Below are 14,248 nucleotides of genomic sequence, written 5' to 3'. Positions count from 1 at the left end.
TCTAATCAACTCCAGGCATTTTATCTGCTTCACTCATAATGACATGACAAGAGAATTGCCCACACCTGCCCATGCAATAGCATGGAAGTCAATTGTCCATTTACTTACGAGCCCATGAAATGAAGGGATTGTGTTTAAAAATGCTTTAGTTTTTCACATTTTATGCAATCTTTTTGTTCAACCCATAAAATAAAAGCTGAAAGTCTGCACTTCAGTGGCATCTGAGTTGTTTTATTTACAATTCACTGTGGTAATGTACAGAAACAAAAAATAGCATTCCGCTGCAAGATGCTGTGTTAGCCATGCTGGTTCAGTATGCCTTCAATTTTGAATAAATCCCCAACAGTATCACCAGCAAAGCACCCCACACCATCACACCTCCTCCTCCATGCTTCACAGTGGGAAACAGGGATGTAGAGTCCATCCGTTCACTTTTTCTGTGTCGCACAAAGACACGGTGATTGGAACCAAAAATCTCAAATTTGGACTCATCAGACCAAAGCACAGATTTCCACTGGTCTAATGTCCATTCCATGTGTTCTATAGCCCAAACAAGTCTCTTCTGCTTGTTGCCTTTCTTTAGCAGTGGTTTCCTGGCAGATATTCTACCATGAAGGCCTGATTCACACAGTCTCCTTTTAACAGTTGTTGTAGAGATGTGTCTGCTGCTAGAACTCTGTGTGCCATCGACCTACTGTTTAATCTTAGCTGCTGTTAACCTGCCATTGCTGAGGCTGGTGACTCGGATTAACTTATCCTCTGCAGCAGAGGTGACTCTTGGTCTTCCTTTCCTGGGGCGGTCCGCATGTGAGCCAGTTTCTTTGTAGCGCTTGATGGTTTTTCTGACTGCACTTGGGGACACTTTCAAAGTTTTCCCAAATATCGGACCGACTGACCTTTATTTCTTAAAGTAATGATGGCCACTTGTTTTTCTGTACTTCGCTTCTTTTTTCTTGCCATAAAACAAATTCTAACAGTCTTTTCAGTAGGACTATCAGCTGTGTATCCACCTGACTTCTGCACAACACAACTGATGGTCTCAACCCCATTTATAAGGCAAGAAATCCCACTTATTAAACCTGACAGGGCACACCTGTGAAGTGAAAAACATTTCAGGTGACTACCTCTTGAAGCTCATCAAGAGAATGCCAATAGTGTGCAAAGCAGAAAAAAATCGAGTAGTTTAATTTAACATTTAACCACTAGGTGAGGTCAAGAGTCAAACACTACCGGTACTTCCACTTGTTTTGGCCTAAAAAGTCTTTATGCTCTACTATTGTTCCCACATTGCCAACGATTCCTTATTTTGTACCATTTTTGGTATAACATGAAATTTCAAACTGGCACTATTTACACTTCTTTTAAAATCACAAACCCGATATAAAATTAGAGAGGTTATTGCACAAACCTTTAATGATTTGTCATAAATTTATTGTTTTTAAACATTAATAAGACTTCGTAAAATAAACAAAGAATTTAACAGGATAACCTAAAAAAAACAACTGGTTATTTGCAAGAAATATTTTCATATTTGTTGAAAAGCACATGGTGCATGTTGTCCCACCAGTCAGACATCCTGGTTTATCCATAAAAATTAAATAAGAAATGAACATGAGTTTGTTTTCTAGCCTCTAAGGCACATGTGTCAAACTGAAAGCCAAATGTGGCCCGCCATGTCATTTTATGTGGCCCGGGAGAGCATAGAAGTGTTTAATTTCTTAATTTTTTTTTTGTTGATTACATTTTATTTATGTTTAGCTGCTGTCGTAATTATTCAATGTTTGCAGGTCTTTTTTGAGCATGCATACAAATTGTCATCACACCATCAGTTGGGTTCAAGGCTGTGTGCAGCCTTTTTTTGTAAAATGTGTCACACGTGTAGTAATACATGTTCTTTCTAGCTCAGTTTTATGTTATTTTTCTTCATTCACTTGGACAGTCTGATCCGTCATTAATGGATTTATGTGGGTTTTAATAAGCGGACAAAATTTAAAAGGACTTATGCTAGAGTAACAAGCAAAGTTATGTTTTCTATGTAACTGCAATTGTCACTTTAAAACGTTATAATAAATAAATAAATAATGAGTTATTTAACATTAAGGAGTAGTTACATTTATTTTTCATTACATTTAGTTACATGTATAAGTTTTATCTGGCCATTTGAGGACAGCCACTATGCTGATGTGGCTCTCTGTGAAAATGAGTTTGACACCCCTGCTCTAAGGTCATGATGATTCTTGACATCATCATCACTAACTGGCTGCATATCATCAACCAGAATCCTCTGAATCCCCTTCAGAGGGGGAATCCGCTTGCACATTGCAAGGTAGATGAACATATTTTTCAATGCACTTACCACAAAAACCTCAATATAGTGATGCCTGAGAAAAAAACAAAGATCAGTCTTATTGGGATGTTTGTAAAACCAAAAGTAAGAGACGGATTTAGAGTCCTAAGCAACAAGGTTTCTTGTCACTCTAACCTACAGATCAAATTCACATAATGAAAAGATTACACATTTTTGAAACTACATTCAGTTAAATTCTTATTTTTCTCTTTTATTAATGTCTGAGTTTTTGTTTGAAATTGTACTTTTTAAATTATCTTCATTTTTATTTGCCCAGTTAAGATCACAAAACCCACACAAGGAAAATTAATGTATTTAAAAAAACAAAACAGCTAACACCTGCCTATGTTTGATTTTAAGGATATTTGTGCTATGGTTAATGTTTTAAAGCAATTTTATTGACTCACACAAAAATCTTTTATTGAATTTCTCTGTTTGTTAGACAGTTGTTGTAGTCCTGGGAAATGTCAGTACTCCATATAGCAAAGTGGGTCAGTGGAGAAATACATCACAGAAACATGTTTCCCTAATTTTTAAGAAGTTGTTTTTTTCTTGTTTTATTTTATTCAAATATTTGCAATTGATGTCAGCAGATTTATTTCTTGACATTTAAAAAAGAAAAAAAACTTCTACTTCAACAAATGATCATAAATTTCGTATAAGGAATGTTTTTATATTAGAGCAGACTTTTGACTAAAATGCTTTATTTTGGTTAATATCCCAAAAAATATTTTTACGGTGTACAGACATTAGATCATGACACTGTCCACATGGTGGCATGAGAGATCCCCAACAGTTACTTAGTTATTGTTCTTAACCCTTGTGCTATCCTAGGCACATTAACATTGGTAGTTGGGTCATCTAGACCCACTAGACTGTGCGCTGAACCTTTTTTCTTCAATAATTTGCGATCTTCACGGATTACATGAAATCTTTCCACCTTTATCCACCTTTGTCATGGTAGGGAGAACACGTATATGTAAGGGTGGGGTCATCTAAGATAGCACAAGGGTTAAACCAACAGGGAACTCCCAAATCTTTGAAATGAGGTAACAGGATGTATAGCTGAAAAGTCAAAAAGTCAAAAATCTATGAAATGGAAAAACTTTTTGATTCTGATCTGATGGTTTTGACAGAATGACACATTTTTGCAAAGTATGAAACAAATGTGTACATATACCGGTACTATATAAGTATTTTTTTTTTCAACAGCTGATCTTTTGATGGTGAGTTTTTTCATAAATAGGACTATTTACAAAAATTATTTTATTTAGCTTAATTGTTTTTGTTTGAAAAATAAAAATTCCGAACACAATTTTTGCTGTTGTTTATCTATCTTCTTATCTGTTTACACCTCTTTTACCTACACAAAAAAAATTAGTTGGCATCCTTACATCCACGAATATATTCCTAAATGCATAAATGGATTCTTTATTGCATATTTAAAAAATAAACTTCTTTGCTGCACAGCTGGGTTGTGGAAATGTTTCCAAGCTTTTTATGCAAGTGTGTTATTATCTTTCTATCTTAATGTTATATCTTATTAATATGTGTTAATGTTCAAACACCAGCTTTGGAAGTCTGCAAATCATTTCGAGCTGTTATTAACTGTAGCTATTAGAGAAACGTCTCAGCCTGAAATTTCTTGGGCTGTGAAAAAATATATCCCCTCCATGACTGTGTTACCTTGTAAATCTTTGACACAAATCAAGATTTTTTTTGTTTTGTTTTTCACAAATAAGCATTGAAAAAATTCAACTTATAGTCAATTCTACTGATCTATTGACCCCTATCGTGAACTTAAAGGGAAAAGAAACGAGCATTTGTACAACTGACAGTGAATTTGTCATTCTGCTTGGCCTATTTTTTCAGCTTTTATATTTGTTTTAGTTAAATAAAGAGATTTCAGAGAGAGGTCAAAGAGAGGTCACTATAAAACCTTTTTTATCCATTCAGGCAAATTTGCCATAGAACTTAAATTCTTGAATTGTGTTAAATCAAACTTAATTGAGAAAGACGAAGCCTGTTTTTGCATCTTTTTGTGTGGGGTTTAATGTGTGTGTGTGTGTGTTTACATGTTGCTAGGCCAGCCACTTTAACTCCAGTTACAAGTTTTTTACAGGTTTAAGCAGATTTAAACAATTCTTTTTAGCTTTAGTAAAGGAAGTCATTACTTTAACCTGTTAAACTTGACCTAATATAAGAAACATGTTGTTTTTGTGAAAATGTTTCTAGTTTGTGATTTTTTTTAATACTTTGCTTGATCAACATTTTTCTAATATTGAGGTCATGTTAATTTTAGTTTTTTTTTGTTTTTCTTGCGTTTAAGATAATGCTTCCATAATAAAATAATGTTTATAGTCGTAAATTATCATTAAAATATTAAATAAAATGTACCTCATTTTGTATGCATTTTATTTTTCTTTTGTCCTTAGAACCCGGTTTCTGTATAATTTATGTTCTGTTTTCACCACCTCTCCGCTTAATTGTTTAGAAAGAACAACTATTTTGTATATTTTTCCCTTCATCGTCATTGTATTTGTCGTGAATAAACGGTACTTGGCGATCAAATTGCTCATCGCCGCCGCCGTTACTGCTGTTGGATGTTGTGGTTGGCCTGCTGTTCTACTGTACGCATACAAGGCAAGCCCGTGCAGGACGGTCCAAGAAACCCCATCGACGAGACAAAACTCGAGGCGTGAACGTGGCAGCCATTTTACATCATCAACAGTGAATGACTGAAGCCGGACAAGTGCCGGGAGTTTTACACTTTTTCTGTCTTTTAAATATCACATTCATCTTCCTCTATAATCAGCACTATTCACCTTGGTGTGCCAGCGGAAGGTAGGATGAATACTTCTAATTGGTCACATGAATTATGCCTAATAAGTGCTCCAAACTCTGGATCGTACAGTGTTCTTTCAAACAATGTGGAAACTGGTGGTAGGGAACGAGTTGTCCAGACCGGCTTTTTGAAAATGGACTCTTCCTATGTGGCGGCACGTCGAGTAACCACGCATCTAGCTGGCCGTACCCCAAGCTTTCACGGCCTTGTTGCATTTAATTAAATTTCAAAGCTGCTTTTTTGTCATTTGGCTGCGTTTGTACCTTCAAATGACGCTCAAACAATGGCCCGACTGATTCAGGCAGCGTTCGAGTTAGCATGCTAGTTCCAGTTAGCCCATTTTGACAGATCATGTAACTGACACGCTCATTGTCATCTTTATGCTAATACAACCTAAATGACAAAAGCCAATGTGTGCAAAAAGTTTTCGAGTATGTCTAAGCCCGGTGATAACACAAATAGTGGCCAATTCCAAAAATAACAGGGATAGGCCTGTTCCAAGAATTTGGACACAAAAGTAATGTTATTGTGTGTCCCGACATCCATAGTTAGCTTGATTGCTGTACTATTAGCTGCACGAACTAGCCCCAAAAGCTAGCTTACTTCAGTTTGTGCCAACTAGCAATTTCCCCCCAACTATAACTTTATAACAGTTGGTTTAAAGAAAAAGGGGAAGAAACGATGTTAAACTCGTGTCCTTCGTTTTAATGTTGGGACTTTAGCTGTACATTATCTGGACGGATAAATGCAAGTAGTGAAAGCACGTGCTAAGGATCTTGACTTGCAGACAATTCCGTACACCGAATTCGCGACTTAGTTAAGCTATAGTTACCGAAGACCAAATTTGAGTAAAAATATTCGATCGCCAGCTACGACCCCCCCCCCCCCCTCATGTTTAGTATAGCGTCATACGCTAATAGTAAGCATTTGCGCCTTTGCTGAAGAAGTATTCCAGAATAAAGTAAAAACCGACTGGAATTATGTTGGAATGGATCACAGAATAGTGAGAATTTTTAACTTGCTGATGGCGTATGTGCTACTTTAGTACAAAAAATACACATAACCGAGACGTTTACACTTTTATCACTGGTCAGTCACCGGAAACCGGGACTATGGAAATGCCAACCTAGCATGTGCTGAGGGCAGCAGTGATGGATCAGCTCTACACCTAATTTAAATAACATAGTAGATAAAATCTGGAAAAACCAGTAACGGCAAGAGGATTGGGATGTACTAAAATCACATAATAAAGTTGTGAGGAAATGTTTTATTTCTCCAAATCTTGTTGAAAAACACCCACGTGGGTAAGGCAAGCCAGGAATTAATTTAAAGGAAATTACTTGTGACTGTACTTTTAGAAAAACTACCAGTTTTTTTAAACATTACGCAGTGTCTTTGTTTTGGGCCAAACCTAAATTAAGATAAAAGCAATCTGAATGGAATGGCTGAAAAACATTGTTTATTCACTAGATTACTTCTCTTATAGGACTTGTTGTATGATAACTTGGACATAATAGTTTGAGGGTATTATATTCCATATCATTAACAAAAAAATCAAATGATTGACTTAATTGTTGCCAAATTCTTTTGCAGACATGTCTGAATGAACTCTTTTAAACACAACCAAAGACTTGACCCAAGATTAATTTGGCTCATTGCATTTACACAGATTTCTGGAGACATGGCCACAGAGCATATTAATGGAAATGGTCCAGAAGAACCAATGGACACCTCTGCTGCAGTTACCCATTCTGAGCACTTCCAGACTTTATTAGAAGCTGGTTTACCACAGAAAGTTGCTGAAAAACTAGATGAAATTTACATAGCAGGTAAGACATTGTGAATATATTTGCATAAACTATATGCAATTTTTTTATTGTGTGTATCAGTTTTTGTATGTGTTGTCATTTTAATCACCTTTTGAACAGGGGAATTTGAATCCTCAAGCAACTTTTTGTGGTTTCCCACCAAAATGGGTACTGCAGTTCTACAAAATTGAATCCACATCGCCTTGGCAAAAAGAAAAAAACTATGCTCAAAGCTACCAACATTTTCCCACAACACATTAGCTCATTATTGGGTTGTGGTAAACATGAACTTTGAAAGAAATCTAAACTAATTTCCTTTTTTTTTTTTTTTAGTTTATCTGGATCATACCAAAGCAATATTTTACTTCTATGTTTAAACTATGTATTTTATTCGGCTGGGTATTTTAAATGATTCACAAGTATTTACAATTTGATTAAATGCCAATTTATTTAACCTATTTTATTTCAAAACCAGTTTGTTTGGATCCAGAAAACTAGATATTAAAACTGAACAGGGAAAAAATTCCTGTATTAAACTAATAGTAAAACCTGTTTTGTGTGAAATTGTCTAAAAAGACCTTTACAAATGTATGTATAGTCAATAAATTGATTAAAGCATTCTGCCAGTGAAGTTACATTTAACTATTTTTTATGTTTCTTCCCAGCCCTAGTCCATCAGCTTAAGCAGTTCTCATTTTTCTAGACTATGACTGCTCTGGCCTTTTCAGCCACACTTCATAAAGACATAGAGAGGAATGGGTCTTAAGAAATGTTCATGCACAGCAGAGGAAGTTCTGCTTAAGCTGAATTGTCATGTTCCTCTTAAATATTTCTCTATAATATGCCAGTTAAAGCAGAAAATACTAATTGACTTTTAATTACATCATTAGATAAAGCTGAGATCAAAGTTTAGTAAACATTTATTAATTAAGCTTTAAACGTGTATTTAGCTAGATGTTACATGCATTTTAATTCTTAAACTGTTTAGAAATAAAACTTTTTTTTTGATGTACTTTTTCTGTTTGTTGGTTGCTGATTTTTAACATTTTCTCGTGTTGTTCAACCACCAGGTTTGGTTTCACACAGTGACTTAGACGACCGAGCGATTGAGGCTCTAAAAGAATTCAACGAGGAAGGTGCTCTCCAAGTCCTTTCACAATTCAAGGACAGCGACCTCTCACATGTTCAGGTGAGTTTGTTGCACTTCTGCTTTCCAGCACAGGTAACTAGTGGTTCAGTTAAAGTAAAAGCTTCTGCGTCGCGATGGCAGAAGTGTTCTCCTACATCTGCTGCTTTCCCTCATTTATGAAACATCATCAGATGATGTTTTAAGTTTTTGAATTCACTCCATACGTGTTGTTTTTTCTTTTAGAATAAAAGTGCCTTTCTTTGTGGTGTGATGAAGACGTACAGACAAAGAGAGAAACAGGGGACCAAAGTGTCAGACACCAGTAAAGGACCCGATGAGGCCAAAATCAAAGTAGGAATTGACTGGGATTAACGTAAAGCTGGGATTATGAAACTTGACATCAATATTAACAAGGAAAAAAAAACCGTTTCTGCTGTGACTCCTGTAGGCTTTGCTGGAAAGAACTGGTTACACGCTTGATGTGACAACAGGACAGAGGAAGTATGGGGGTCCTCCACCAGAGTCTGCCCACTCAGGGGGTCAGCCCACCATCGGCACAGAGGTATAAAAGCTTTCAGCATTTTCTTCCTAGTGCATCTCTTCCGGTGTCCAAATGATGAAGTATTTTTGTTGTCCTGTAGTAACTATGGTTACAGTGATAGTTTACCGCTAAGAGCTGAATGGATGCCTCTTCTCAATAGTAATGTGGCATAACTGTTCAGAAAGTTTCTCTAATCCTCGTTTTGCTTTGTCACATCAACAGATATTTGTGGGGAAAATCCCTCGAGACCTCTTTGAGGATGAGCTGGTTCCGCTGTTTGAGAGAGCCGGGCCCATCTGGGACCTGCGCCTGATGATGGATCCCCTCAGTGGCCTGAACAGAGGTTATGCCTTTGTCACTTTCTGCTCTAAAGAAGCGGCGCAGCAGGCCGTCAAATTGGTTCGTGCTCTCGATAGACCATAATATCCAGGAGACGTTTGTTGGAAAGCACTAGAATTTGGGACCCTAACCTTATTTTGTACTTCTGCAGTGCAACAACAGTGAAATTCGACCGGGTAAACACATCGGCGTGTGCATCTCTGTGGCCAATAACAGACTGTTTGTTGGATCCATCCCCAAGAGCAAAACAAAAGAGCAGATTATTGAAGAGTTTTCAAAGGTTACAGGTAAGACCATCATACATATGACATGGATCGTTTTAAGAATTTGACTTATTGGTTTTCCATGAGGATGACAAAACAACATTCTGTAGTTATAGTGTTATTGTCCGCTAACACACATTTCCCATCCTGAAGCCTCACAATAAGGGCAAAAGATACTTTGAACTGTGTGGTTTATTAATTTTCATAAGACAATTTCCAAACTAACCAGATCAGAGTTTATAACACTTTGAATTATCTTTAGTGAAAGTCTGGTATGAGGATAATGAAAATACACTTTTGCTGCTCTTTTAACTTTTGTTCACTTCTTCTAATTATACTTAACAAACCAGTGTCATCGTTATTTTTCACTAGCTTTAATGGTTTTCTCGTGGTTTCTATGAACTGTATAATTTAGAAAAAAGTGGTTGAAATGCATCTGAGTGCAGTTAAACCTCCCAAAGACAAGTCCATGTGATCGTGCTTTAGATGTGGGTGTGGCACGCACAACAAGAAGTGGCTTAATACAAGTAGAATTGTTATTATTACAGATTTACCCTACATGTGAGTCCTAAAGTCTATACTTTAGATTAAAAAAGACAAAATGGAGTTTAGGGTAGGTGGGGACTCCAGCATCCGTGAAGGAGAAGATCATTTGACATTGGCTTTATCTGTTTTACGTTCCTTTGACGTGTCCAAAGAAGCATTTTGTACTTTGACTCGTCTGACTGTAACACACTTGGTGATTCGGACCAAATAACACGTTTTTGCCCTTCCCCCTTATCGTTTCTCCCCCCACAGAGGGTCTAAATGATGTCATATTGTATCACCAGCCGGATGACAAGAAGAAGAACCGCGGCTTTTGCTTTTTAGAGTACGAAGACCACAAGACGGCGGCTCAGGCTCGCCGCCGACTGATGAGTGGAAAGGTGAAGGTGTGGGGGAACGTGGTCACCGTGGAATGGGCCGATCCCATCGAGGACCCGGATCCAGAGGTCATGGCTAAGGTCAGACGTTGAACGTTATTGCAAAAATGTGACCGCGTGTGTCTGATGGTCCCCTGTGTTTCACAGAGGAAGAACTTCAAAATGTTTCTTTTCTCAGGTCAAGGTGCTGTTTGTGAGGAACTTGGCCAGCGCCGTTACAGAGGAGCTGCTGGAAAAGACCTTCAGTCAGTTTGGCAAACTGGAAAGGGTGAAAAAACTGAAAGACTATGCCTTCATCCACTTTGAGGAAAGAGACAGTGCTGTGAAGGTAATCTTAAAAAGCCTATGGATGCGTAATTGATGAGATAAATGTGTGGTACAGATAAAAACATCTTTGAACATGAGCGTGTCGATTTAACGCAGGCTTTAGGTGACCTCAACGGTAAAGACCTAGAGGGAGAGCACATTGAGATCGTCTTCGCCAAACCTCCTGACCAGAAGAGGAAAGAACGCAAAGCCCAGAGACAAGCTGCCAAAACGCAAATGTAAGCAGAAACGATCAAAGTTCATGTCAACAATCAGAACTCCTCCAGCTTCAACGATCACCTTTAGCAGCTCTTTGACGTCCGTTTGTGTCTCCCCCAGGTATGACGAATACTATTACTATGGGCCCCCTCACATGCCACCACCCACGAGAGGCCGAGGTAGAGGTGGGCGGGGCGGCTATTCTTACCCTCACGACTTTTACGGCTATGAAGACTATTACGATTTCTACGGTTATGATTACCACAACTACCGGGGGGGTTATGATGACCCATACTATGGCTACGAGGACTTCCAGGGGTCTGGGAGAGGACGGGGAGCCAGAGGAGTCCGCGGAGGTGCTAATCAGACCAGAGGCCGCGGTGCTGTCACACCGAGGGGGCGGGTGGGCTTTTCCCAGAGAGGAACTCTCGGAGCAATCAGAAGTAAAGAACTTTTTTATTTTTTATAACCAAGTTACCTCATTTTCTGCATTATAGGGTGCGCCGGATTATGAGGCACACCGTCAACGGTCTGTTTTTGAATTTTTGTCATGTTTAAGGCGCACCGAACTATTAGGCGCATTTAGCGGAACTAAAGTCAGAGAGAAGTCAATCAGTCAGAATTTAACTGCATTGATAGTAACTATTACTTGTTTGGAAGACGCTGCATGGTAAAAAAACAGACTGATGGCGCTAACACAAACGTTACTGTGACCACGCTAACTCCCAACTTTGTTAATAAGACATGAAGAAAAAAAGTCAGACACAGCAACACATTAGAAGTGTAGCATGTTCACAATACTTGCAATGTGTACAGAAACCGACTGATGCAGCCGCAATAAACATCGGTGTGACGATGCTAACACCCAACCTTGTTGGCAACAAAAAAAAACAAACCGGTGCACGTTAGCCAAGTTAGCACATACAAAATAACACAGATAATTTGACAGAGCGCTGTTCAATTAAATTTTATTTTTATAGCCCAAATCCACAACAACAGTCGTCTCAATGGGCTTCGTACTGCTGTTGCCTCTTCAAACCTCTTTGACATCAGCTAGAATGAATCCACACTTCAGGGCCTCCGGATTATAGGGCGGACTGTGGTTTTGAAAAAAATCAAGGCTTTTAGTGCTACTTGTAGTGTGGAAAACACTGTTCTCCTAAAACAGGTTAAAAGAGACTTCAGTTTAGCTGAAACAGTCCTTTGTTTATTTTTAAACTGAAACTTTTAGCTTTTTTTTTCTTGCTGTGCAAATGTTTATTTTAATGCAGTACAATGATTATAAGAAAAAAAACACTTAAAAGTAGAAGCAAAAGCTCATTTTTCTTGGTTACATTGAAAAAATAGAATTAAATTTTTGTTGTTTTTTTTTTTTTTTTTTTGTTCTTGTTTACCAACTGTTGGTTGTTTCTGCAGGTAAACGGGGCCGAGGGCGATCCTGACCTGTTACCGCGAATACTGACTTGATGTGTGGGGTTACACCATAAGCTGCAATGGATGTTGAAATGACGAGCGAGATGAGAAGGTCCAATGATATTCCAGCCTTACAGAAGACCCCTCCCCCTCCCCCATTACTGTTTGTTTATTTTCTATTTCATTTAATAGCCCTCTTTTATGTCCAGTTTAGAAAGAGCCACTTTAATATAGAACAAAAAAAGATAAAGATGGCCGGATGAATCGACTTACCCTCACTACAGCCTCTGTGCCCCGAGTGGCAGGGCTTTATGAAATGCCCTTACAATCCACCCCCTCCCCTGTCCCCTGAACATGCCATTTAAAAAAAGAAAAAAAGAAAATAATTATTGAAGAAATTGCACTTTTTAAGTTCTTAGGTTTGAAGTGGCTCAAATGAGCTTGATGCTATTGTATATTTTTGTGCTAATCGCAATTTTTATTGTGGAATATCCATGTTATTCTGAAACGTTTGATCTGGATGTTGGAAATACAACATTTGCGGGGTTTTAGGGTGTACCCACCTGGCATGGATAAGTCAGGCATTCCAGGAAAGTGGTTCTTTTCAGAACTTGTCTTTTAAAGGGTAAGTTGACTACCTCAGTACAGAGGACTAAACTACCCGGCCTGTACTGTAAATAGGGAAACTTTATTGATAAAAGCAGGGCTTGTTTTTATACAAAATATGCACAAGAGCTGCAGCGCAAAAAAATACAAAAACAAACAAAAATTATGTACGTAATGTAATATACTTCTTTTAGCTGCAGCTCTGGAGACTGCAAACAGTCGAGCTGGGCATGCAAAACCTTCTCATATGATGAGTCTGAACAAGCCCTGCTTTTATCCCATTCAACTGAATTAGCCACCCTGCTTCTTCAGAGTATGTAGTTACTGGTTGTATAGTTTTTCTTTTTTTGGAAAATGTTACGTCTTTGTAAAGGCTTAAACATCACAGGCATTCAACTGCCTTTGATTAAAAAAAAACAGAAAAAACAACAAAAATGAAGCCCTGCAGTGTCCCTTTTATGCCACTGTGTTATCTCAGTGGGTTTTGTTGTTGTTTTAAAAAAAAAACTTATTTCAACCAGTTACAATGATTTGAACCAATCTTCCATCCTCATCTGAAACGATCCCTTACCAGCTTCCATGATTGTAGCCATATGAGAGGTTTCCCTGAAGGTTTACAGGACAACGGAGTTGCCATATTTCCCAGCGGGTGAAGCAGATGTGCTGCAGTTGGGTGGAGGGTGTGGCTCCCACGGTGGCAGAAGGGGATACTGCAGTGAAATGATTTGTATTTCCAGGTATCGCATACAGGAAACTGCTCTTCAATCCCAGTTTTCTATACAGTTAACTCCCTCAATAAGAACATAACAACCACCTTTTGAAAAAAGGAAAAAAAAACATGTTAGCAGTTTTAAACTATTGTTGGTGGCCAACAACGTTTTTTGCATTCCTGCAAATAAATTGTTTTATACTGTAAAATGGAGGTGAGTGTAACTTATTTTTGTAATAAAGTTTTTGATTTTCCATCCGTGTCTTACTCTTTGAGTTAGATTCAGTCGTTTCTTATTAGAGGTTTCCTACTTTTGGGGTTTAAGTAAAAATAAAATACATATTTTACAGGTTTTAGTTAAACTATGAAAGGATTGGACTGTAGAAAAGGTTTACAAGGTTAAAAATATAAATATTTTTTTTTCTGGAAGTTTATTTATTGTATTTTATTTTTTGTTTATCCAGTGATTCTATTGACGGATAACTGCATTTCTACAGCCATTGGTCAGAGTGAATATTCTTTTAAAAAAAAGTGACCAATAGGAGAGCAGCTCTGACCTCAATGTTAAGCTTCAACAAATTCTGTGTTGTAGATCGATCTAAAAATCTGAAAATAAACACATTTCTAAAAAAAAAATTGAAACTTTAAATAAAAAATAAAAATAACTTAAAATAACCCCAAAACATTTCACCCATAATTAATTTTTTAACAATTTGCAAGTTTGGGGTAGTTTTAATCAGTTTCCTCCCAGAATATTTCTTTTTTTAACTTCTTGATTAACATTACCTTAAAGCAAAAGT

General features: G+C 37.5%; 1 protein-coding gene across 2 annotated transcripts; it reads left to right on the top strand.

Moving 5' to 3' along the window:
- The first annotated feature begins 4,942 nt into the window (after window positions 1-4,942).
- LOC101168828 (heterogeneous nuclear ribonucleoprotein Q) lies at window positions 4,943-13,702 on the top strand. Of its 2 annotated transcripts, XM_004082255.5 has the most exons (12): window positions 4,943-5,191; window positions 6,862-7,021; window positions 8,071-8,189; window positions 8,373-8,480; window positions 8,578-8,691; window positions 8,893-9,069; window positions 9,161-9,296; window positions 10,071-10,276; window positions 10,374-10,523; window positions 10,619-10,740; window positions 10,841-11,163; window positions 12,137-13,702. In XM_004082255.5, the coding sequence occupies exons 2-12, from the start codon at window positions 6,874-6,876 to the stop codon at window positions 12,160-12,162; spliced, it is 1,629 nt and encodes a 542-aa protein (XP_004082303.1). In that variant the 5' UTR covers window positions 4,943-5,191; window positions 6,862-6,873; the 3' UTR covers window positions 12,163-13,702. The 2 variants fall into 2 exon arrangements, with proteins under 2 accessions (XP_004082303.1, XP_011488618.1); XM_011490316.4 differs by lacking the exon at window positions 6,862-7,021 and having other exon boundaries at window positions 5,054-5,191.
- Window positions 13,703-14,248: the final 546 nt, after the last annotated feature.

This window comes from Oryzias latipes, chromosome 22 (assembly GCF_053564925.1).
Source record: "Oryzias latipes strain Hd-rR chromosome 22, Olatipes_Hd-rR_3.1".
Taxonomy (NCBI): domain Eukaryota; kingdom Metazoa; phylum Chordata; class Actinopteri; order Beloniformes; family Adrianichthyidae; genus Oryzias; species Oryzias latipes.
Note: the sequence above shows the minus strand (reverse complement) of the source record. Positions and strands in the feature narration are given on the sequence as shown.